The sequence below is a fragment of the Myodes glareolus genome, chromosome 2 (assembly GCF_982192425.1).
Source record: "Myodes glareolus chromosome 2, mMyoGla1.1, whole genome shotgun sequence".
Classification (NCBI taxonomy): Eukaryota; Metazoa; Chordata; class Mammalia; order Rodentia; family Cricetidae; genus Myodes; species Myodes glareolus.
Genome location: NC_142027.1, coordinates 44,438,596 through 44,465,547, shown reverse-complemented (window position 1 = coordinate 44,465,547; position 26,952 = coordinate 44,438,596). Strand labels below are relative to the sequence as shown.

At 36.3% G+C, this 26,952-nt stretch overlaps 1 protein-coding gene and 1 pseudogene across 10 annotated transcripts in view; one reads left to right on the top strand and one right to left on the bottom strand.

Annotated features, from left to right (window-relative positions):
* Stxbp5l (syntaxin binding protein 5L) overlaps nucleotides 1-26,952 on the top strand; it is a 242,937-nt gene that overhangs the window by 68,828 nt on the left and 147,157 nt on the right. For all 10 annotated transcript variants that reach the window (XM_087899973.1, XM_087899960.1, XM_087899957.1 and 7 more), the window contains exons 4-7: nucleotides 1,648-1,729; nucleotides 5,223-5,323; nucleotides 18,966-19,100; nucleotides 23,056-23,119. In XM_087899973.1, the coding sequence (XP_087756099.1) occupies nucleotides 1,648-1,729; nucleotides 5,223-5,323; nucleotides 18,966-19,100; nucleotides 23,056-23,119 (382 nt within the window). The remainder of the gene's footprint in view (nucleotides 1-1,647; nucleotides 1,730-5,222; nucleotides 5,324-18,965; nucleotides 19,101-23,055; nucleotides 23,120-26,952) is intronic.
* On the bottom strand, nucleotides 424-1,034 carry LOC148122953 (NADH dehydrogenase [ubiquinone] 1 alpha subcomplex assembly factor 4 pseudogene; annotated as a pseudogene).

The following is a 26,952-nucleotide window of genomic DNA, read 5'->3' as shown; positions in this document are numbered from 1 at the left end:
CAGGGCGACCTGGGCGACTGTGGGGTCGGGGCACGCCAAAGCTCTTCTTCACCAGGACCCTGTCAAGGCCCGAAGCAAACTCACCCCTCCAATGGCCCTCTGCTTGAAGTCAGGGCCCCTGCTGGTCAAGAATGTGGCTGAGCTGGCACCTGGTCCACCTGTCCTCAGGGAGGCCTTTAAGACCCAGGAACTGCCTCCAGCCGGGTTGCGCCTACAGCCCAGGCCCAGCTTGCAAGGCAGCTGAGCTGGGGAAATTTTATGGCCCCAGGGGGAAGGGAGAAATATAGGAATTCGTACCTGGATGGGAGCTGGGATGACAGGCGGGAGGGGGTAGCCAGCACTGCAGGGCGACCTGGGCGTCTATGGGATCGGGGAACACCCAAGCTCCTCCTCACCGGGACCCTGCCACGGCCCGAAGCTAACTCACCCCACCGATGGTCCTCTGCTAGAAGTCAGGGCTGGTATTGCTTTCTTGTCTTCCGGAGGGAAGATTTTGACTTCAAAAGTAACAAAATATTTGAGAAGGGAATTTACATCTTTCAGTTCTAAATGGTACTCCTGGGCAATTTTCTCGGCAGTCCATGTTTCTGAAGAAAGTTTATGGTTATTGAGAAGTGTCAATGCTTCTACAACAGAAACTTTGCCTTTGGGAATGTCCATGACATTCTTATCGAACTGCTGTCCGATCGGCAGCCTGAACTCCTTCGGTTCTTGCCACTGTACTTCAGCATCTTTTACCGGCAAGGACGACACTGGATCTTTGGAATCGACATACGTATCTTTTAGTAATGACAACAGCTTGTTATCTTTCCTAGAAACTTCTTTGATTTCTGGATGCTGACTCAGCTGCTCCTGCAGGAGGACGCGGGTGGAAGGGTGCTTGGGAGCCGTGGAGGGCTTCATCTTGCTGATCTCCCGCTCGGTTCGGTTCTCCAGGTTGAAGTACCTGAAGGCGCGGCTCACGCGAGCCCCCATCTCTACATCCTGCAGCCCTGGGCTCACCGCACACGTGGGGAGCCGCCGGCGCGGGTGACCTCTGTGCCAACTTATTGGTTTTAAAATGTAGTTAGAAGGGCTTTGTATTAATATTGTTATCAATATTGCCAACATATGTAAATATATTAAATTGTTTTCTCATATGACAGAGTCTCTCTATGTAGTCCTAGCTGTTCTGAAACTTACTGTGTAGACCAGGCCAGCGTGAACTCACAGAGATCCTCCTATCTCTGCCTCCCAAGTACTGCGATTAAAGGCATGTGTCACCATGCCCAGCTAACTTAATAAAGTTAAGTTTATTATTTTATTTATTGCATTTAATCTTTCAATTGTTTGAACTTACTCTGAGGAAAGAACTGTTTAATCAGATAAATATTTTAAAAAATGAGATGTGTCTGAATTCTCAATTCTTGTTTTGCTTTAATGGGAAGGAAACTCCTTCTTTCCAATGTTTTACTATAATTCTTCTAATTGTTAGACTATTACTCATTTATACCATATAATTAAATTTGTATAAAGTGAAATATTTTAGTTCCTTAAAAATAAGAACAAAAAGAATCAAACATTAGTTGCTGAATAAGTTAGATTCTCCTTCACCTTTTAATATTTGTGCTAATGCGAGCGTTAGAATCCTTGACTTTGATTGGTTAGACTTGGGAGGCCTGGTGTTGACTGTCACTGCCAGCATGAAAGTGGTGCGGCTGTCTTGCAGCTCCAGTTCCTGATCAATGAGGTAAGATACTTTTTCACTATTTCAAACACATGCACAGAGTATTTTTGATTATCTAAATCAAATATATGCACGTATTCACACAGAGTATAACAGATTGAGTATTCCTTATCTAAAGCAGTTGGGTCGACAAAGTCTATGGATCTTAGATTTTAAATTTTTGAATATCTGCATATATATTGAGACACCTTGGAAAAGATACCTACATCTAAATATTAAATTCATTTATATTCTTTGAATACCTTATACACATAGTTTGAAGGTAATTTTGTATATATTTTTCAGTGCTCTTATATTTTGAATTTAGTCACAGTAGATTAGATATGGAATTTTCCCTTTGTGGACCTGTTTAACTTTTGGAGCATCTAGGGTTTGTATATTTGGATATTCAACCTGTAGTTGATATAATTCTTTTTGATATTATGATTTTAGATGCTTAAAAATAGATATGTATATATTTTTACTGGTATTCACATTTTTCATATTCCTATATTAAATTTAAAATCTCATAGGAAATACTAAATTTAATATAAAACATTAAATTTAAAATCTAAATCTGAATTTAATACTAAACTTGGTAAGAGAAAAACATTTTGTCTATCAAAAGATCGTTTTATTGTGATTGTGTATCATAATTTTAAAATTTATTTAATATTTTTCTAAATCATTAAGCTTTCTTTCTACTCACTCTCTTCTCCCAATTTAAATGTTTTGCTTGTATCGAAGTTGAAAGTATATTCTTACTTACCAGTAGGCTTTTGTGTGTATAATCCGTGCATCTTTTATCTGTTTGTATTATGTTTTTAATGTAAGATATTTGGGACAATTAAGAAAGGAAGGATTGTGACTTAATAGTGATGTGTTTGTGTTAGTTGACAAGGGGTCAGTTGTGCCAGCTAGTTTTATGTCAACTTGGCACAAGATAGAGTTACCTGAAAGGAGGAAGCCACAATTGAAAAATACTTCCATAAGGTCTAACTGTAAGGAAATTTCTTAATTGGTGATTAATGGTGGAAGGCCCAGCTCATTGTGGGTGGGGCTTTCCCTGGGCTGGCCCTCCTGGGTTCTGTAAGAAAGTTGGCTGAGCTAGGCAGTAAGCAGCATCCCTCCATGACCTCAGCAGCATCAGCTTCTGCTTCCAGGATCCTGACCTGTTTGAATTCCTGTCATGGCTTCCTTTGAGGACGAGCAGTGCTGTGGAAATAGAAGCCAAATACATTCTTTTGTTTTTGATTTAGGAACTGTTTTAGAAAGACATTTAAATCTGTCTTTCTGGACAAGAAGTGAACTTGAAAATTTAAAAATAGGTTTAAAAATATATTTAAAAATATATTTAAAAATATATAGACTATAAATAAGAGAGTATGTGTTACTGAGGTTTTAAACTGTGAAAGATTATCTGTAGCAAAGTTGTTTGGGAAATATATAAAGCGTTTTAGGCATCTCAAGATCATCATGCATCTGCCAGATAGCTATTAGAGAACATTTAGTACTTAGGGTAGCTTTAGGTGTCATTTCAGTGAGGAAGGTAGTACTACAGTAAAAGTTCTGATATACTTCAGATGATCTTTAGATGTGTGTATAAAATTAAATGTGACAGTTATCTGCACATATGCTTCCTGTTACTTTCAATGGTAGAACATATTCTATTGTATTTGAGATAGGATTAATTTGTAATTGGTAGTCTAAGGTAAAGGATTTTATTATTATTTTTATAGTTATACCTAATTCAAGGTGAAGAAATATTTTATTGTAGGTATTTTTTAAATATTACAGATAAAACTCTTTAGATTGTAAGTAGCAGGTCAAATTATAGAATACATAATTTTAAGAAACAATGCACAATTTTTAGATAAAAGATACTTTCAGAGGATAATCTTACATGATCTGTATTTGATTAATAAAAATGGGTTGGGTATTTGCTTCTCTAGTATTGAAATTATATATTATTTATGTTCACAGTAGAAACAAAAATTGAATTCCATATTTTTAAAGGAAATAAAAGAAAAACCCTTTAATAGTCAGAGTGATGCTGCCCTAGTTTGTTTTAGCTGCTGTGATAAATATCTTTTTTTTCAAAGTTTATTAAATTATAAAAGTTTCCATTTCCGCCCCCCTCCCAACACTCTCCCACTCCCCCCACTCCCTCTCCTCCTCCCTCTCCATCCCTAAGAGCAGTCAGAGTTTCCTGCCCTGTGGGTAGTTCAAGTTCCTCTCCTCTCCCTCCAGGTCCAGGAAGGTGAGTATCCAAACAGACTGGATCCCCAAAATCCAGTATATGCAGAGGAAACAAGTCCCAGTGTCATTGTCAATGGCTTTTCAGAAAGACTCCGGGCCAGCCACATTCAGAGAATCCGGCCTCATTCAGAGAATCTGGTTGGATCACGTGCTTGTTCAGTCCCAGTCCAACTGGCCTTGGTGAACTCTCATTAGATCCGTCCCCTTGTATCAGTGGGTGATCGCACCCCTCGCGGTCCTGGTTTCCTTTTTCATGTTCTTCCTCCTTCTGCTCCTCATCTGACCACTTTGAACCAGATAGAAGAGAAAGTGGGAAGTAGTCTACAAGACATAGGCACAGGAGACCACTTCCTAGGTAGAACCCCAGTAGTACAGACAATAAGAGAATCAATGAATAAATGGGACCTCCTGAAACTGAGAAGCTTCTGTAAAGCAAAGGACACCGTCAATAAGACAAAAAGGCTACCTTCTGACTGGGAGAAGATCTTCACCAACCCCTCATCAGATAAAGGCCTGATCTCCAAAATATACAAAGAACTCAAGAAACTAGACACTAAAACTCTAATTAACCCAATTAAAAAATGGGGTGCTGATCTGAACAGAGAATTCACAACAGAAGAACTTCGAATGCTGTGATAAATATCATGACCAAAAGCAACTTGGAGAGGAATTGTTTGATTTCATCAAATAGGTTGTAGTCCATCATTGAGGGAAGTCAGAGCAGGAGCTCCCTCAGGGAAGTAACTAACTGAAGAGGTAACTGAAGTGGAGGAATGCTTCTGACTGGCTTGCTCCCCCGCTGGCTCATGCTCAGCTAGCTTTCTTATAGAACCTGTGACCACTTGCCTAAGCGGGGGGCACTGCTTATAGTTTTCTGGGCTCTCCCACATCTATTAGTAATCAATAAATACGCTGCAGACATTCCACAGGTGGATCTGATGGAGGCATTTTCTCAGATGAGGGCCCTCCACTCAAGTGACTCTATTTGTGTCAAGCTGATAATAAGACCTAATCAGTATGGATGGCTTATTGATTATTCCTCTCAGTAAAAGGGTATTTCTGAACAAGTCATCCTGGCCATCCTCATGTAGTAAGCCACTTGCCTCTCCAACTCAACAACCTTAAACTTTCATACTGTAATTTCCTTCTTTTTTTCTAGGCTACATAAGTACATATCTATTCAATCATCGATAAATCTATAAATTTGTTTCTGCTGTCCTAGTAGATAAGCTATATATTTTGTCTTCTTTTCTCACAGGGTGCTTTGGTTAGTGCGAGTTCAGATGACACACTTCATTTGTGGAATCTGAGACAGAAAAGGCCAGCCATTCTTCATTCTCTTAAGTTTAACAGAGAACGGTAAGAACCTTTGTGAATAACTGTATGATGTGACAGAACTGTATCTCGAGGAAGTTTCATGCTAGTTTGACAGACTTCTTTTATAAATCTAAGCTATTGCCAGATTTTTTTCATAGAAAATGAATAATTGGGATAGATTCAGCCACTTACGAAAATGTGAAATGCCTAAGCCTTTTGTTCTCTGAGCTATTGAACATCACTTCAGCAATCATATTTTCTTTTCCCTGGGCTATGGCAATGAAAACATAGACATAAGATTTAAAAATCAAGTAAAAGCAAATTTAGTTCACTTATTTTTTTTATTTCAGATATCTCCAGCTTTCCAGCCATTACGCTCTTATCTAAATACTTTTTAGCAATAATATCATTCCAATTAAACACTGAATTTTAGCATTGCCAAAGATGATGCTTTAATAAAAATTCAGTTCCCCTCATTTTATAATGATCATAGCCAGGGGTTTATTTGAATGGAAATAGGTTATTTTTTGTAATAAATTGTATCACATTTTAATATTTCCAGTGTTTGATTCAATTAGACCTAGACCTATGCAATCCAGTTAACTAAGAATCATCAGTGATCAAGTAAACACTGAGATGTACATTAACTATCCAGAGTAGTCTATCTACTATGTGGGAAGCGACTAGACTTTTTTTTTTTTTATAGTAAATGGAAAAGCACACCACAGGATAATTTTATGTTAAAGAGAGGAAGAGAAACCTTTGAGAAGTGAATTTAAACAGATTGACACCATTCAAACCAAGGTAGACACCGGAGGAGAGCAGTTTTGACCCAGAGCTATTTGCAGATGATATGATAGTGTACATAGTGATCCCAATAAACAAATCTTAACATAAAATTATTTTGTGTGTATTCACTGCTACAATATGGAGATACAATTAAGTTTTGAATGTTGATTTTGTAATTTACATTTCACTAAACTCACCAAAGTGTTTCAGGTTCAGACAGATGCATGTACATAGGATCTATGTGGTAGGGCAGAATATCTCCGAAGTGTCCATGTGTCTGTGCTTGTTGAAATGTTCTGTTCTCACCATCTGAGTTCTTCATCTTATCTATAAATGGTCTTAATGGGACTTAGTAGTATGCTATGAACAGAGACATATATGTCTTCTGCTACTTCTCCCCACACCATTATTACCTTGCGTTTTCATTGTTTATTGTCTATCTTCCAAAAACTTAGCCTCATGTCTGCGGACCTGTGCTTAGAAGTACCCATGCTTTAAGCCGGGCGGTGGTAGTGCACACTTTTAATCCTAGCACTAGGGAGGCAAAGGCAGGTGGATCTCTATGAGTTCAAGGTTAGCCTGTTCTAAAGAGCTAGTTCTGGGATTGACTCCAAAGCTACACTGTCTTGAAAAACAAAACACAAAGCAAAAAAGTACTTATGCTTTGTTAAATTTTCTGCTCTCGCTGTCCTGACTTTCTAAAATAATCAAACCTTTTCATTTGACTTTTGTAAGTGATCTAGTTTAACAGTAGAACATATTCATAAACAAAGAAATGTGACAACAAGCTCCACCATGTTTTGCCGTGTTGTTCACATATAGTGCTGTGATATTTTTGATTCTAAGGTAATCATGGTGTTTATTTTTAAATAAGCACAAGGCGGAGTGTCAGGTCTGTAATAGAGAAAGCAGACAACCCTGAAGGGAGGGCCTGTGTTGTTGCTTTTATGTTAGTTTGACACAAGTTAGAATCATTTGGGAAGAAGAATTCTCAGTTGAGAAGATGCCTTCACAACATTAGGCTGTAGGTAGGCACAGAGTGCATTTTTTTAATTAGTAATTGATATGGGAAGGCCCAGCCCATTGAGAGTGGTGTTACTTCTCATCTGGTGATCCTGGATTCTATAAGAAAGTAGACTGAGCAAGCCATGAAGAGCAAGTCAGTAAGTAGCACTCCTCTATAGCCTCTGAATCAGTTCCTGCCACTAGGTTCATCCCTTGGGTTCTTGCCCCAACTTGCCTGGATGATGAACTTAAAACTATAAGTAAAACAAACCCTTCCCTCCTCAAGTTGATATTGGTCGTGGTGTTATGTCTTAGCAATAGCAACTGCAACTAAGACAAGGCCCCTAACTAAGACATGACCACAGCCCCTAACTAAGACAGGCCCCTAACTAAGACACAGTTCCTAACTAACTCAGGGACCATAACTAAGAAAAGGCCCCTAACTAAGACGGGGCCCCTAAGATAGAGCCATAGTTTTTATACAGAATACAGTTTGCTTCAACTAAAAAAAAAAAAAAAAAAGATGACAGTGACATTCTAAGAATTACTCTATATTATTGCTTTTCATTCATGTTAATTTCCTCTACCTGATGAGAATAGTTGCGGTCACCTAGCTTATCATAATGACACAGAAAAGTTATAGAGCAACCACAATTTGTTTTTCTTCCAAATCCTCCCCGCATATTAGGAAGCAAATGTTGATGTAGTGACGGCATGTAGGCATCAGCAAGTGAAAGAAAAGTACATTCTAGCTCACAATATGCTTGTGCTTTGTCAAGAACCATATAAATATTATAAGATATAAATTATTTCAATAACTAAGAATATGAATTATGTATATCATTTTGTTTGGATTTGAAAATTCTGGGACACAAATTAAAAATGAGTGTTAATTCATTTTGAGACATAAATTTTAAATTTTTTTTTATTTAGAAAAACAAAGATGAAAAGTCAAGAGAGAAACTACTAAAGAAAAAGTTTTATATTTTATTACTCATTTTCTTTGGTTTTGAATAAAACCCCCTACAGTTATATTTTGCACTTGGCCTTACAATTTATGAATCAGTCTTAGTTCTAGGAATTTGTTTTGTAGGCTTCTTGAAATCTTGCACCGAAAAAAGCATGTAATCTGAAAATAGAGAAAAATATATAACTTAAAATTATAAGATTATTGTTATTAAACTACCTTTTCCTGTCTTAACAAACTTCCTAGATAATGCTACATGTCAATTGTAAGAATGGGCAGCCTTGCTTTTTTCTGTCTTAGGTGAAAACATTAATTCACCCTTTACCACTGAGTAAAATATTAGTTGTATGTTTTAGCAAGTTAAGAAAATGTTTCTATATTACTAGTTCTTTGAGTTTTTAAAATCATGAATGACAGTTTGTGTTTGAATTTAAACCTTTCCTCTATATAGATTCCATTTGTATGTTTTCTATAATAAATTTGAAATCACTTACTGCATAGTTTTTGTTTTAAATTGAAATAATTAGGATACCTTATGCTATTTATTCATTTGAATTTAATTTGATATTCTTATTCATTCTGGTCCTCTAAATTGACAGCTTCCATGTTTCATTGTGTTTAGGATTTTGACTGTTGGCTATTATACATCTGATTTGGGCTTATCTTATAGTGGTCAGCTTTATTATCATTCTGTATTGTTTTTCACCAGTTAGCTCAGGAAAAGCACCAGTCACAGTGGTCTGGAACCTCCCATATGAATCCTTAATCAAGAAATGTCCACAGGCTTGCTTATAGGTTGATCTGATGAGGGCATTTTCTCTATTGAGGGTTTTTTTTTCCCTCAGATGGCCCTGGCCTGTGTCCAGATAACAGTAAGCAGCATGCTATTGGTCTTTTCTTTAAAATTCAGGTAGTTTTATTTTCTTTGAAATGATTATATTGCCATACTCATATTTATGCTTTTTCATTTTATTTTGTTCATATTTGATTTCCCATAGTTTCTTCTCTCATCACTCTTGGCAGGAGCCTACAGAAGGTAGAGGATATCAAATCCCCTGACACTGCATTTAAGGTGGTGTGAGACACCTGATGTGTGCTGGGAACTAAACCCATGTCTTCTACAAGAGCAGTAACTGCTCTTAACCACCAAGCCATCTTTCTAGACCCAGAATTGGCATTTTGTTAACAAATTCTTCGTTTTTCCTTGTCTGATAAAGTCATGATTTTTCCTTTACACCTGAGAAACTGCTTTGCTGAATATTGCATTCTTGTTTTAAGTACTTCGATACCATCCTGCTTCCTTCCAGCTTCCATGGTTTTTGATAACAAATATGCTGTCATTGTTTACCTCCAATCCTTGTATAGTATGGTGTGGTTTTTCTCTTGGTTCTTTCAAAATCTCCCCCCCCCCTTTTTCTCTCTTTTTTTCCTTCCCTTTTCCATCTTTTTTCTCAATTCCCTTCCCAGCCTTTTTTTCTTTTCTTGTCCCCTTCCATTCCTTTCTTTTCCCCATATTTCCCTCTTTTTCTACTATTTTCTTTTTGCCCTCTCTTCTTTGTCCCTCTCTTCCTCCCTCCATACTCATTCTCACAGCTTTTCAGGTATTTATTTGACTAAGATCTTCCCTAGGTCTTATTTCATTCATTCCATTCTTTTTGTGTAGTTCAGTTTCTTAAATTCTTTGACACACAACTTTTTTCAAATTAGGTGAGTTTTTATATATTATTGTTTTGATTGTTTATTTTAGATTCATAGTTTCAATGTTGTTTATTTGTCCTCTACTTGAGGTTTGCCTGTGTCTTAGTGTAATGAATGACTTTTTATTCATTACCTAAGCTCGTTAGGCATTATGTTATAAAATTCTTAAACCCTAAAGAAATTTGTGTTTCGTAGGGTTTTACATTTCTTTGGTTGATATGTGAGGTAAGGAGAGGTACTTTATATTCTTTTGTGGAGTGGAGTTTATAGCTTTCCACTCCACCTCCACCTTTGCCAGTCTTACGTAGGAATACTTCACTGTTGCTCTTCCCACAGCCTCACAGACCTGATTCTCTCACCCATAAATCCAATAGTTAAGATATTTAAGTGAAGTTACAAACCATTGCTCCCATTTATAGTAGAAGCATGAAAATAAGCTTTATGTACTTCCTCTGCCACAAAACTCTCTGTGCATTCCTTGGTAGAGCTGAAAGGGAGTAGTCATTTGTTCATTTGTAAAAGGTTTCAAGTCTTTGAAAGAGAGGTCTCCAAATTTTCTGAAGAACTGTATAAGTAGAAATACTGCTTTTTGTTGTTTATTTGCAGTAATAGACTTGATGAAAACATTTTAGCTTTCTTTCACTGGAACATAATGTACGTAAGATGCTAAGATAAATTGTTTCTCTCTCTCTCCCCATCTCTATCTCTTTGCTTCTTTCTTCCTTCTCTCCATCTCTTTTCCTGTCTGAAAGCCATAAATTCCTGTATCTGAAAACTGGGAAGACTCTGAAAGTCATCCACTAGTACCTCTTTTAAATCTAAGATCATGTGTAAAAATTCATTATTATTATTTATTTTATATCCCAGCTGTAGTGTCCCCTCTCTTCTCTCCTCCCAGTACTCTCCCCATATCCCCTTGCCTCCCCACCCCATCCACTCCTCCTCTGTTTCTATTCAGGAAAGGGCAGGCCTTCCATGTATATCAACAAAATATGGCATATAAAGTTATGGTAAGACTAAGCATCTTGCCTTATATTAAGGCTCGGCAAGGCAACCCAGTATGAGGAGTAGGGTCCCAAAAGCCAGAAAAAGAGTCAGAGACAGTCCCTGCTTCCACTATTAGGAGTCCCATAAAAACACCAAGCCACACAACTGTCGCATATGTGTGGAGGACCTAGACCAATCCCATGCAGGCTCTCTAGTTGTTTGTTCAGGATATGTGCGATCCTATGAGCCTAGGTTAGTTAATTCTGAGGGTTCTTTTTCTTTTTTTTTAATTTAACTTTATTTCATGTGCATTGGTATAATGATGTCAGATTCTCTGGAACTGGAGTTACAGATAGCAAACTGTCATGTGGGTGCTGGAAATTGAACCCGGGTCTTCTGGAGGAGTGCTCCTAACCACTGAGCCATCTCATCAGCCCAGATTCTGTGGGTTTTCTTGTGATGTCCTTGATCCCTCAGGTTCCTACAATCCTTCCTCCTTCTTTTCAACAGAATTCTCCAAGATCTACCTAATGTTTGATCGTGGGTAGGGAACCCCATCTATTTCCATCAGTTGCTGAATGACCCCTCTTTGAGTATAGGAGAATATCATTAGATATCATTACAAGTGAGCCCACCCCTACACTGACTGGACCACCAGGACCCAGAGGCTGGATGACCCAGAGACCTAGAATAGAATCAAACATGACCAGAGGGGAGAAAAAGTCATTGTAATGATATCTAATATTTGTCATCTCTAACTTAGGTTATTGGTAAGTCACTTTAATAGTTGCAGGAATTTAATTTAGTTTGTGTTATGTTAGATGGTTCCACACACAATGGCAAGTGATTGAGGTTTTTATGGACAGATTAGTTAGTTGACAGTTCACTAAGACTATGAAAGGAATTTAGCTGAATATTCATTCATTTTTAATTTGGTCTTTTGTATAATAATTCTCACTAGTATAGTTTATTTAAAATCATGAGATTGTTTTATTTAACAAAAATTTTGTTTTTTGTGGGTGAAATTTTCTACTAAAATTCCTGCCTATCAGTATTTTGTCTTAAGATACTACAGGACTCACAGGGACACTGTCACTTCTTTTCTGATGGCTAGTTTTTTAGTTACTGTCATTATCCTCCTCAGTGCTCTTTCTTCTCCTCCTCTCTTCATAATTTCATCTTTAACAGGTTTTAGGGGACCAGATTGCCACATCCCGGCTATCATAACAGTAATTTTGGCTCCGCTCCTGAAAGCTGAAGAGAAAGTAAACAGTAATCATTCAACCACAGGAAAATGCTTCCTCCAACTGTTCTGTAGGATTGTCTGATAAAACTTGCCATCTGAAGTCTGAACATGGTTGTGACCCACCTGGTGCTTCTTTCATAAAATGCAGTTTGTAATTTAGGAAGTCTGAAGTGGACCTCATTGTATGAGTTTGTAATAAATGCTTAGTCTCTGATGCTGCTAATCAGTAGACTCTTACTTGAATAGCAAGGACTGAAGGAGTTTTATAAAAATTAAATAAAATTTTAGGTTAATATGCTCTATTCATACCTAACGAGTCACATCTTCTGTGACCGGAATCTTAGAACACACACTAAAATTAGGTGTTTTTTTTTTACTCCAAAGACTTAAAATATTGGTATACTTTAGTGGATGTACATCAAAATTTTTCCCAAATAGTTTTCAAGCAATACTAGTAGATACTGTTTCAGAAATAATGGGCACCATTTCTGGTGGGTGTTTTTTTCCACATGCAGCTCAATACATATTTGATTCAGCATATCTAAGTAAGGCAGTGCAGTTATAAATACTCTACAAGTATATATAATTTCAGGCTACGATCTGAAATTCAAGAGTTTATTAATAGCTACATGAGAATAGTCATAGCTAAAACAGATTGAAACTTGTTGGAAAGAAGACCTTCAAAGTCAAACTCTCCCAATGAATTTCTGTCTGTCTGTCTGTCTGTCTATCTATCTATCTACCTACCTACCTACCTACCTATTTTTCATACAGAATCTCTCTACATAGCCAGGCTAGCCTTGAACTCAAAGAGATCCACCTGCCTCTACCTCTCAAGTGCTGTGATTAAAGGTGTGCAGCCCTATGCCTGGGTCCAATGAATCTCTTAAAGAAAAATGCCAGTGATTTAGTACCATTTTCTTTTGAAAATTCTTTTTGCTTATGCATTATGACACTATTTCTCAAGCTGAAGACTATAAGCATGCTTCAGGATTGTGAATTTTCTGTAGTAACTGTAACATGAGGGCCTGCTTTTTGGGGTTTCTGTCCTGCCCAATTCCCACAGTCAGTAAGCTCTTTTTCAGTGGGGCAGGTCACATCTTCCTTCTTCCATGTCTGGACAGGACTGGGGAGGAATGAGCTTCCTCCTTCCCAGAATTCTCCTGTTCTCATTGACCCACCTCTACTTCCTGTCTGGTTGTCCTGCCTATACTTCCTGTCTGGCTACTGGCCAATCAGCATTTATTTAAAACAGAATTGACAGAATATAGACAATTGTCCCACACCACTTTGCCTCCCCCCTTTTTTTTTTAAAAAAAGAACATCCATAGTCCATTTTTTGGGAGTGTGGGTATAGTTTTCCTGCCTACTTTCTGCTGATTGGGGGTGCTGATAATCTTATGGGGACCTAAAGAAAATTTAGAATTATGATCAAGTCCTGACTGGAGTACCCTGTGAGTCTTGATCATCTCAGGAAGCAGTCTAGAATCTGTTCTAGATGTAGAACTCAGACACCTGGGACATTTGTTCCTACTGGAGATTTCTCAGGTGGTCTTCCTTGACGAAACCTAATTTTTCTTAACTCAGAATGAATCTACAGTCTCTCATTTCCTGTGGAAACAAAAGCAAAATCTCTTCTCCAAAATAAAATACATTTTGACTTCAATTTTGAAGTCAAGGTATTTTTAAAATACCCATCTTGGATTAATTTAACAGTATTTATAAGCAAATATCTTTTAGTAGCTGTTGCTCCTTCCTCAGCATTCAAACAATTCAAAGAGCGCATAATAACATACAGTATCCAGATTCTCTATGTATTTTCCATCTTTGTGTGGCTTTATTTTAACCTCTATTTCTTTTATTTTCACTTTTACTTTTTGAGACAGGTTCTCTGTATATCTTTGGCTGTCACAAAGATCCACCTGCCTCTGCCTCCCAAGTGCTGGAATTAAAGGTGTGTGCCACCACACATTGAATTCATGGAGGTTTGTCTGCTTTTGCCTCCCAAGCTTTGGGATTAAAGGTGTGTACCACCATACCCAACTACTCTCTTTCTTTTTTATTTTAAGGACTTTAACCTTTAGCATATATTTTTTTTAACACACTGTAAACCATTTAGAGGTTTTCTTTGACTTTGAATCTTTCTTTTACTGTATCTCTCTTTTTTTCTGACCACATGAATCTTTAATTTGCTAAGCAATATGACTAGAGTTAAAGCCATGGCTTTGATGGCTTTTCAGAAAGCTAAGAACAGCCCATTTCTTAGCTTTCTGCAAATTCAACCTCATGGCGGAGGTACTGACTGGAGCCATGTTTATTACCACAACTTTATGGCTTTTCAAGGTACTTGCTAGCAAGCATGCTGAAACAGTATGTCCACAAACAACACTCAAATTCTCTCTCTGTAGCCAGACCTCCTGCCTCAAAGAGTTAGAGTTTGCACTGGCAGGATGGCCCAGAAAGTCCGCATTTTAAAATGGCACAGCTTTTTTCCTGCTATCTCTGAAAACCAAAAAGCATGCAGTCAGCTTTTATCAACACCATTTAAGTGTTTCGTGGCAGCACCTCTTAAAAGAGCTGCAAGGCTTTGCAGCTAAAGCTGAGTTGGAAGCCTCTCTTAAATGAGAGCACTTGTTTGCCTCTAGCAAGCAGAGAAGACTCAAGAAATTGCTACTACCAAGCAGCCATGCTTTAATCTATTCTTTTCTGTCTAAATTTACTTCCCAAGCTCTCTCAGGATTTATATGGATGCAGTTGTCCATGTGGGCACCATTCTGTTGACTGAGTTTTCTGTCCTGCATGGTTTCTGTCCTCCCATCATGTCCCACAGCCAGTAAGCCCTTTTTCAGTGTTGCAGGTCACATCTTTCTTCTTCCGTGTGGGGACAGGACTGGGGAGAAATGGGCTTCCTCCTTCCCAGAATTCTCCTGTTCTCCTTGACCCACCTCTTCTTCCTATCTGGTTGTCCCACCTATACTTTCTGTCTGACTACTGGCCAATCAGCGTTTATTTAAAACAGAATTGACAGAATATAGACAATTGTCCTGCACCAAGTAACTTCTACTTAGAATGCTTTATTTTTATGTTAAAATACTACTAACATTCTAAATGATTTGAACAGATTGTTTTATCCAAAAATGCTGCTATACAGGTTCAGTTTACAAAGTTGGATTTGTGTTTATGATTATTTTAGTACCAAATACTTTGATTTTGTTATGGAGTACTAACATATCAGAAGTGTACTATTTATGTGTTAGACATTTTATAACACTGAATTACCTCAGGGAACAAAGAAATAAAGAATTATTTAGTCTCATAGTTTTAAATATATCAGTCCACAATTACTTGAGTCCTTCTGCATTATGAAGAGGCAGAAAATCATGGCATAAGGACATAACTCAAAATGATTCTTCTCATAGAAGCCAGACGTGCCTGAGACAACAGGCATTCTCTCTTCCCTCTTTTATTTTATCCACAGCCCCTGCAATAGGATAGTGCCATTTATATTTAGGGCATGTGTTTCCTCTGTGATTAATAATTTCTGTAAATATCTGAGCAGATGCACAACATCAGGGCCAAAGATGTAGCTCAGTATTAGAACATTTACCTAGAATGTGTTTGATGCTCAGCACTATTTTAAAAAATCTATCCATCAGAAAAATCATTAAAAATTAATTCATGCCAAATCATTGTAAAATAAGATATGGCCTGCTATGAAACAATTTAAAGCAGGTCAGTTGGTAAAAGTGGTGAAAAAAATACAAAGTACAAACACACTAACTTTGAAAGAACTTGGCACCAAACCCATATCAATATTGTTATGTTATAAAAATTCAAATATCACATAAATTACAGGATTTCTAAATTGAGTCCTAAATGAGGGTCGGGAAAAAATTTGAAAGTATGTACATCATCTAAGTGTGAAAAATGCTTATTTTGTATATAGACCTTTACTAGTCTAATCCAAAAAGAACTTTCATCTTTTTAATTTTCCTTATTCTCCAATGAGCCTTTTCTTTTGAAATTTTTATAGACATTAACACACTTTGATTTTATTTTTTTTTATGTATTTGTTTTTTTGTTTATAATGTATGTATCAGATAAAAAGGATGGAGTATGTGTTAGAAGTTTTTATAGAGACTTACTCAATGAAGGTTGAACTGGTGAGTGGTGAAAAGCTAAGATTATCTTAAATGCTTTGTGATAGTCAATATGGACAGGGAAACAAAATTATTCTTCCATGGCTTACATATAACAGATTAAAATTATTTGCATATTAGGTGGCATTAGTCAAAATCAGTTACAAGTGAAGACAATAAATAAAAAATAAGTTGTACAAAGTTATCAAATAATTATTAGGATTATCAAGTACACATAACAAGTATATTCATATCCTTTGTCCATGTCGTTCATCTTAAGTCACACTCTTTCATTCAGATAAAGTTTGAAAATCTTAAATGGTTATTTTAACCCTGTACAACTGATGAGTGATAAATGGCACATAAGACCTTGTCTAGTTTCTCTTTACTTATGATCATTAAGGAGTTACTTCACAGGCTAGTTCTTTTTCTGTTGGGATTTTCTTCCTGTATTTTATTCTTCCTGTTCTATAAGGTCTGTTTACATTGGAATTCTACCTCCTGCTTCAGGTTTCCTTACTGAATGCGGCAGTTCTCAGATTTTATGTGCTAATTGCCCAGATGGCTGTGTCACATCAAGGTTTCCTTATGTCCTGCTTAAAGCTCTGAAATTGTTTTCTCTATCTACCTGTGATTTAGATTTATTTCCCTGTGATCTTATAGCTACTTTAAAATGAGTTCGTATTTCTATTAAAGGTTAAATTGATCATTCATTGCCTAGAAACATGACCATCAAGTTATTTCCTGTGTATATCCTTTGGAGACAGCAATTCTAGACTTCATCTTTTAGTCAAAGATTTCCAGTATCATGTAGGTTATTCATTAATTAGAAAAAATCAATTAACTTTGCAGTTGCTTATATCACAGCAGGTTTCTAGTGTTTTTAGTGTCATATGCCAAGAGCTTTCCACAGGATAGATAACATTTTGTTCAAAGAAATAAGAGATTGAAAAACTCAATGTGGCAGGTTTAAAATATGCACTGGATACACTGGCTATTCAGTGTTGACTTTTGTGAACAATTACACTCATAAGTTTCACTCTTATGTGTATTATAGAATGGAGTCACATGAATTTACCATTCATATTCTTTTTAAAGTTGACCTGTTTGCCTAATGTCAAAATTTTGTTCAACTCTTCTGTAGTTTAGTAGATAATCTTCCAGGTAAACTCCAGGAAATATTTGGTGTAGTAACATGTTCTGGAAAGAGATTATCTGTGAATTTATTGTCTTAAGAATGTCTAGAAGAACACAATGAATGCAAATTAGAGAGACTAATTACAATGTTAATAGATTAGTCATTAAACTTAACATTACATATGTAGTAGTCCTGATGGCTCTAGCCCTGCAATGGTTCTCAGAGCTAGCCAGAAAGTCCATTATGAAGATGAGAATAGAATAATGAAACTAAAGGAAGTCTGGAAGCAGTGGCACAGGTCTGTGATTCAGCACTGCTACAGTAAGATGGGAAGTAGAGGAAAGAGAAAATCCCCACAGGGCAACTAGCCTGAAGAATGCAGCACTGTGGGATGTGAGAGAAACTCTGCCTTAAAGAAGGTGGGAATGGACCAGTACCTGGGGTTGTCCTCCACCCTCCACATTCACACTGTGGCACATGTAAGCTCTCATACACTAATATGCATTTCACATTGCGCGCGCGCACACACACACACACACACACACACACACACACACACACACACCATTAAAAGAAGAATAAAAGGCTTCTCTGGCCTTATCAGCTTCCCCCTACTACATAAATGTGAAACATCTTCTGTAGACATAACTACTACCTCTCCATGAACTCTGAAATTTGCATTCATTATATCCCTAATTTATCTTTGAGCTGACTTTTATTTCAATAAATAAACTGTGGAGCTCAGTGCAAAGATACTAATTTTGTAACTGAACAGGAATGCTTTGCACCACAGTTTTGCCACATAATACCAGCTGTTGGATTTCGGCAATAATAAAGCAGTTTCAGTCTTATGCATGCATCTATACAGACAAAATTAAGCATTTATAGGACAGAGGTTTGTATTGTATTTTGTATATAATATCTAAAGTACTTAGAGTTATTTCCATCTTAATAGACAGTTTTAAATTACCTTGTCAAATGCTTCCATTTTCAAAGTAGATACCTGATCATAGTTTTATAAGTATTAATTAACAGAACATTCCTTTCTCATTTTGAGTTTGTGTGCATTGTGTTTAAGAAAAATATCTTCAAATAAAGTTCAATTTTCTGCTACTAAAAAAGATCTTAGTTTCTTCAATGTAAAACAGAAATATATACTTATTTGCATTGCTGTATTCAGAATGACAGATAGTGCAGTTGATCTCTTAGAAATAGTGATAAGAATGGTGGGTACCAGAAGAGGAGGCTTTGTAAGAAGGAAGGGTGCTGGGGAAGACGGGGAAGGTTGATTAATGGTCACTATATGTCAGATATGAGAAGGAAGCTCTGAAATACTGTCACACAGTGTGATGACCATAAAGGACAATAATGTACCGCTGTGATTAATGCTGGAAGAAAAGATTTTATAAGCCTTTATAATTTAGAAATGATAAACTGGATTTAAAGATTTTTCAGTGTACATATGTATCAAAAATCACATTATTTCCATTATAATCTACAACTTTTATACTTTTGTACGTTGATCAAAAATTTAAAACTAGACACAGTAAATTTATACTTATAACAGACAATAGTGATTGTCATCATTATTTTTAATGATACATTATTTCCTATCACATATATAAATATAAATTATGTAGTGTGATGTGTGTAAGAAAAATGTATTGATCAAATGAAAAATTTAGATATTTTAATTGTAATTTTCTTTCTTTCAGAATTACTTACTGTCATCTACCTTTCCAGAGTAAATGGCTCTATGTTGGAACAGAAAGAGGAAATACACATATTGTAAATATTGAATCTTTCATTCTTTCTGGATATGTCATCATGTGGAACAAAGCAATTGAACTGTAAGTTTGACCTTGGTTGTCATTTTATTTGACTAAAATATTGCATATATTATGTGACCTGTTTGGATTATAATGCAATTACCTTAAATAAAATTGAACTAAAATAAAACCACAGGAAATTTAAAAATAGATATGGATGTATCAATGTATTTTATACATTACAAATACTGTAAATAATAAAAGCTTACATATATCAGCCATAGTAATAAAATAGAATAGCACTATAAAATGATATTGTAATTAACATTAGCATAATCATAGTGAAAATGGATTGTTTTATATGAAAATAATAATCAATAGACATAATAATTAATGGTAATAGTTTATCTGTTGCCTTGTTAGAATATAGTTCTGAGAACAAAGAGAAGCAGTTACTCAATCTCCTTCATGTTTTGACAAACAACATGAACTTTTTTGTTTTATTTCATTATTTTATGTGTATGGATGTTTTGCCTGCATGTCGGGTCAATGAACAATATGCATGCAGGGCCTGTGGAGGCCAGAAGAGGGCACCAGATCGCCCGGAACTGGAGTTGCAGGTGGTTGTGAGCTGCCATGTGGATAGGGTCCTTTGGAAGAGCAGGCAGGGCTCTTAACTTCTGAACCATCTCTCCACAACTACTGTTTTAGCTTTGGCTTTGGCAGTGGTATTTAAACTACTGCACATGTAAAATGGGAAACATTTCAAATCTACAATCTTATACACTTCAAGTATCTATTTGTGTAGTGCACACATAAACATATTTTTTTCTATTTTTTTAAAGCTTTTTAATTTTTTTCTCTCTTTTTATTTATTTATTAAAAATTTCCACCTCCTCCCCGCCTCCCTTTTCCCTCCCCCTCGCCACCTCCCCCTCCCTCTCTAGTCCTAAGAGCAGTCAGGGTTCCCTGCCCCATGGGAAGTCCAAGGTCCTCCGCCCTCCATCCAGGTCTATAATGGTGAGCATCCAAACAAACCAGGCTCCCACAAAGTCAGTCCATGCAGTAGAATCAAAAGGACCAGTGCCTTTGTCCTTGACTTCTCAGTCAGCCTTCATTGCCAGCCACATTCAGAGTGTCCAGTTTGATCACATGCTCCATCACTCCCAGTCCAGCTGGCCTTGGTGAGCTCCCATTAGATCAGTCCCACTGTCTCAGTGGGTGGACGCGCCGCTTGTGGTCCTGACTTCCTTGCTCATGTTCTCCCTCCTTCTGCTCCTCATTTGGACCTTGGGAGCTAAGTCCAGTGCTACAGTGTGGGTCTCTGTCTCTATTTCCATCCATTGCCAGATGAAGGTTCTATGGTGATATGTAAGATATTCATCAGTGTGGCTATGGGACAAGGCCAGTTCAGGCTCCCTCTCCTCTACTGCCCAAGGAACAATCTGGGGACCTCTCCTTGGACCTGGGAACCCCTCTAGAATCAAGTCTCTTGCAAACCCTAAAATGGCTTCCTTAATTAAGATATTTACTTCCCTGCTCCCCTATCTACCCTTCCTCCATCCCACCCATTCCATTCCCCCAAGCTTTCCCGAATCCTCCCCTTCTCCCTTCTCTCTACCCACCTCTCCTTACATCTACCCTGCCACACTACCATTCACCCAAGTTTTGCCTGGCAATTAAAACAATCTTTTTTTTTTAATTTTACATGCCAGTCCCAGTTCCTTCCTCCCCTCCTCCTGTTCCCCCACCTTTACCCCACCCCATTCCACCCCCATCCACTTCTCAGAGAGGGTGAGGTCTCCCACTGCGAGTCAACAGAGTCTGTCATATCACACTAAGGAAGGACCAAGCTCCCCACAACCTCCCCTCCACCCAGTATCTAGGCTGAGCAAGGTATCCCTCCATAGCGAATGGGCTCCAGAAACCAATTCATGCACTAGGGATAAATATTGGCCCCACTGACAGTGGCCCCAGATACGTCCCGTCCCCCTGTACCCCCGCCCCCCGTCATGGTCAGTGAGCTCTGGCTAGCTGTCAACTGTCTCTGTGGGTATCCAACTGGACTCCAGGAGCTCGGCCCAGTGCTTAGCTGTGGATCTCTACATCTGCTTCCATCATTTACGAGATGAAGGTTCTATGATGACAGTTAAGGTAGTCATCGATCTGATCACAGGGGAAGGGTAGTTCAGGCACCCTCTCCACTATTGCTTAGGGTCTTAGCTGGGGTCATCCTGTGGATACTAGGGAATTCCCCAAGTGCCAGGTTTCTCCCTAACCCCACAATGGCTCCCTCTATCAAGATATCCTTTTCCTTGCTCCCCCTCTCTGTCCTTCCCCCAACTCAGCCATCCAGATTCCTCAAGTTCTCCTTCCTCTTCCTTTTGTTCCCTCCCCCTCCCCTTCCATACCCCCCATGCCCCATGCTGCCAATTGACTCAGGAGATCTTGTCTATTTCCCCTCTCCAGGGAGATCTATGTATTATCCTTTTTAGTCTATGTTTTAGTAAGAAAACCGTTTTATTTGTTGCTAGTTTTATACATGTTGAGTCCTTAGGAAGATGTGTTGATTGATGCTGACTCATTTTCCTACGCATTCTGTTTTTCTCTGAAGTTTTAATTAAAACACTATTTTAATGAATCTTAAATCTGTTTTGGTAACAAGTTTTTTCTCTAATCTCAATGATTTTAATTATACTAGTATTTCCAAAGTGCATTCCATAGAATTTAATTCTATGATTAATATAAATTTAAATATCAACTCCCAGTCTCCTGAATTGTCTTTTAATCACTCTCTACTCCTTAAGATACATCAGAAATATCTATCTCAGAACTTTTTTTGAGTTATGTTTTGCTAGTGGTACTTTCTGAGGTTTTAGAAATTAATCTTAGAGAAACAGACAAAAAATAAGCCAACATGTTATCATTATCTTTAAGTGAGAAAAAAGCAGCATAAAATATTTCCCCTTAACTTTTGATATACTATAAAAGCAATTACTTTTATACTCTAAAGTTTCATTACAAATAGCAAATTTAATGTTGAATAATCTTCTGAACCGAACCACTTTTATTGTATAGTAAGGCTTTAAGTGAAAGAGTCTAGCATATGGTCTAACCTGTATTTCAAAAATATATTCCTCTAACATGATTTTATGATTAAAAATGGACACATCAATAGTTTTGGAAACAATTGAATATATGGTTGCATTTGAATGTAGACTTACTATGCATTTTATAGACAAAATATTTTACATTGTTTAGTTTAGAGTTTCCAAACTTTTTGATTATAGATTTTCCTTTCTATGAAACATCTTGTTTCCACTGGTTTATCATGCAGTACATTTTAACAATTGTTGTTCCAACCAAATCCAATAGACAGATGGCAGTTTTTGTTTATTGACTTACTATTTATTAGAGAATAATTAAGAACACTATTCTTTATAAGGAGCATTTACCTTTCTAGAACACTACAATAATATTTAAGTATATATTACTTATATAGAACTAAAAACTCTATAAACTGTTCTTTGTAGCCTTGTTTAATTCCTTTGAGAATATATTATTGAATATAAATAGTAATTCTGATTTTTAAGTAGAACAATTATCTCAAACTATTGAATATGATCTATCTTTTGCCATTAAATTTGGATAAAAATATATATAATCTGAAAAATATTTTTTTGATAAGGTCAGTGGTACTATATCCAGTTTTAGATGAGAAAATACATTGTCAATTGGGTGAATGAATTCATTCACAAAATTTCTCAGTATCTAATCTATATAGTCCTTTGATTCACTTTGAGAAATCACTATAAGAGAAGCCTAGAATGACTGACCACTTTACAATAGTTTCTAGGATTTAAATAGTCTTTACTTTCTGTGAAGGCTCTTTGTGGATGTTATGTGTCCTTAAGAGGTAAAGTTGAACTGTGCCAATTTCACTTAGCCCTACAACACTGAAGTGTATTCGGCTTAATTTTAATTTCTTTGTCATTCTCTAGTGCCTAGTTTTAAATTATTGCTATTAATTTAACAGATCCACCAAGACTCATCCAGGCCCAGTTGTTCATTTAAGTGATAGCCCAAGAGATGAAGGGAAAGTAAGTACACTGCGTCATTCTTGCTTTGGTTTTCCTTGTTTTTAGAAAAAGATGTTTTAAACTGTTTCTTGAGATTTAACATCTTAATTGGTTTGTAGCATTCAGTGGCATCTAAAAATAATACCTAAAGTATGAATGAGCAAGTAAACAAATAAATGGAATACACTTGCTACTAATGCTTTAAGTGTTTAGTTTGCCTAAAACTAAATTTGAATCTTAAATATGCTTTGTTGAGAAGGTTACAGAGCAGCTTTTATTTCTAAATACCATATGATTTACCTCAGTAGTATGATTAACTTTGTCATTAATCGTGTATTTGTTATTTGGCTTTGATATCAACAAAGTCATAACTAATATCCAGTAATACAAATTAGATAGTTTTGATTTTCTTTTAAGTATACATTAATATAGAAAATATTTGCCATTTCATTGGGATAAGGTCCAAGGGATTAGGGAAACTCTCCTTTGAGTGTTTCTGTGCTGGAGTTTCTAGGGATGGTTAGAAAATAAGGCCTCTGACTTGCTCAGTGGGACAGTCCCTGGTGGCTTCATAATAGGATAGCATTATTAGGGGTGGGAAAAGTAGGAAATGGAGTCTAGTTGGAGGAGTAGCTCACAAGGGATTTCTTGGGTCTATTTCTCCCCTGGCCTCTTCCCAGATGCAATTTCTTTGCGTTGTGGCCTTCCCTGACATGAAAAGCTCAGTTCTTCCTCATCCTCAAGATTAATAAGGACTAATTGTTTGAAACTATAAATCATAATAAATCTTTTCTCCCTTTAGTTGATCTCCTAGATATTTTGGTCACAGCTATGCATATGTAGCTAACACATTATTGATTATAAAAAATCCTAATTATTTCATAATTTTCCTTTGATAATGAAATAGTTGGTAGCTTGATTTCTAAAACATTGTCTTTATAGATATTTTGTCAAGTATATAATTCTTAATAGGTACCATAAAATTATGATATTTTTTACTGTAGGTTTACATTTTTGTGAATTATTTATTTTAAAGAATAAGAATTGTGTAGTCTAACAAAGATTCAACATGGAAGGCAAGTTCAACTGATGACCCAATATTAGGTACATCTAAATTGATCTATAAATAGAATGCAATGCTATTTATCAGAGTTTATTTTTTGTTGACGAAAGCTTGTTAAGCTTCAACATATAAAAAGAAGTACAGGCAACTAAGAAAAGCTGAGAGTGGGAGAAACAGTCTTTCCCAGGCAATAGCGTACCAGCTGGTTGTTCAATACCTAGTGGTCAGTCCTTAACAAACACATAAGTGACGCTACACAGACTGAAAGGGTTGATCATAATGTGCAAAACTGTACATAAATAACAAGGAATATAGATACACACACACACACACACAAACACCCATATGCATGTAACAACCGTTAATGAAAACTGGGGTCATTAATTCAAAATAGAGGAAAAGAGTACATAGGAGAGGGTTTGGAGGGAGAAAAGGGAAGGAGGAAGTGATGTAATTATATATATATGTATATATATATACATATATATATATAACCTCTAAAACAAATTTCAAAATAAATTGTCCTAGATACTTAAAAAGCAAATGAGACAAGCTTTTTCTGAACTAAATAAAGTTCTATTTCATGTGCAAATATAGTTTCTACGGGGATATAGAAGAAGCACCCTCATTGGCAGTCAGGGAAATGTGGTTACAATTTTCTCATCAGTCTGGCAAGTATTAGAAATAACCATACTAGATAATGGAAAAGGCCATGCAGCTATGCAGACATAACTAACACAGCATATATTATATAACTATCCCAATTATTTGATAATTTGGATTAGACATGCAAATATATAGGCACAGAAAGCAGTGTTATTAAATAAGACACATGCTTTAAATAATTTGACTTACACATCAGAAAAAAATAATGACATCTTGAAATTTGCAGGCAAATGGATGGATCTAGAAAACATCATATTGAGTGAGGTAACCCAGACCCAGAAAGACAAATATCATATGTACTCACTCTTAAGTGACTTTTAGAAAGACATATAAGGGTCTAATCTACATGGGAAGTAGAAAAAGACAAGATCTCCTGAGTGAATTGGGAGCATGGGGACCATGGGAGAGAGTTGAAGTGGGGAGGGGAAAGGCAGGGAGGGGAGCAGAGATAATGTATAGCTCAATAAAATCATTAAAAAATATAGTAAAAATAATAATTTGACCTAGATAATCTTCAGATATCTACACTATTTATGTGAATAAGGAATAATATGTCTATTAACTGAAAGCTAAATAAATGAATGTTGATACACAGATAATGGATAATTCACTAAGGCACACATTAAAAAGAAAATTCCAGAACAGTGAGGCATTAAACTATGTGAATAATGCATCTGTATTTGTATGTGTATACTACATACTTTAAAATATTTCTCATAAAAAATTATACATACTTTATATTAACTTAATTATATATACTGATTTAGAGTTATTGCTGTTAGGAGTTAACTTTTTTTGCATTTAGTTTGTGTGTGAGTGGGACATGCATCTGCCATGGGTGTGTGTGGAAGTCAGAGGACAGCTTGTGGGGTTGATCTTCTTCTCTCATATAAATTCTGGAAACTGAACTCAGGTTACCAAACTTGGCTGCAGGTGCCTTTACCTGCTGAGCAGGTATTGCTGGCCTCTGACTTATTTTTTATTAAATAATTTTGATAATAGCTGATTATTGTTAGTATATAAAATACTGTTTTATTAAATGGCAGCATCATTGAATGTTTTGTTTTTAGTATTTGTTCTTAGATTCTCTGGTGTAAATTATTCATGAAAGTCTAACAAATATAGATAACTTTTGCTTCTTCTTTTTCTACATAGAGAGTTATATGTATCTTATGGTTTGTTGGCCAGGGCATTATTGAATATAAATGATTTATTCCTGGGTTTAGAGTTTTAGCTAAGAAGTTGCGGCCCTACATTCTGGCGCCATCCACTCACCCCTCACTTCACAAAAAGAACAAAAATATTCTCAGCTATTTCTAGTAGAAAGTTTTAAATTGTAAATGACATTGAATTTTGTTGAATGTGTTTCTACAAGTATCAGGTTAAGTATTCTTTACTTTTTAATTTGTTGAAATATATTGGTATATTTTCTTATTTAAACATTTTTTTTCAAATTTCTGAGATAAATTCAATGTGGAAAGGAAAGTTCTTCTTGGAGGCTTGATGGTGATGTAAGAAAAGAAATGAAGTAGTGATGTTAGGGTTCTTATGGAAGCAAGATAGTATCAGGCAAAAATAGAATGTCTGTGTTCCAAGACACTGTTTCTAAGGAATCTGAACATCATTCTATCAAACAGAAAAGGGCACTGGTGTACTTAAAATTTTCTGTACAGGAAACAATCATGAGTACATTTTTTTGGATTTTCTAGCGTTGTCTCCTAACACTTAGTTAGGGCTATAGTTGGGAACCACTGCTGTCACATCTCTATGGGTCACTTTTCTTGTCTTGTGTAGCTTGACTTGACTTCTGCATTTATCTTCTTATGACTACCTTTCCTGTGTCTTTGTGTCTTTTCCTTATCTAGAAGGTTACCAGCCACTGTGTTTATGGCTGGGTCCACTCTAAGTCCAGGGTGATTTTGTCACAAAATTCTAATGAATTGTACATTTAAAAGACCTTATTTCAAAAATAAGGCTACATATTGAAGTTTTGAATATGACTTTATTTTAAAATCATGCTTTTCAACTATCACACCTATGACAGGGAAACATAAAGATAAACCTGAGAAAATTGTAACTCTTTGAAACAGCCTCCACTTTCATGAACCCATTTGACCAGCAAAAT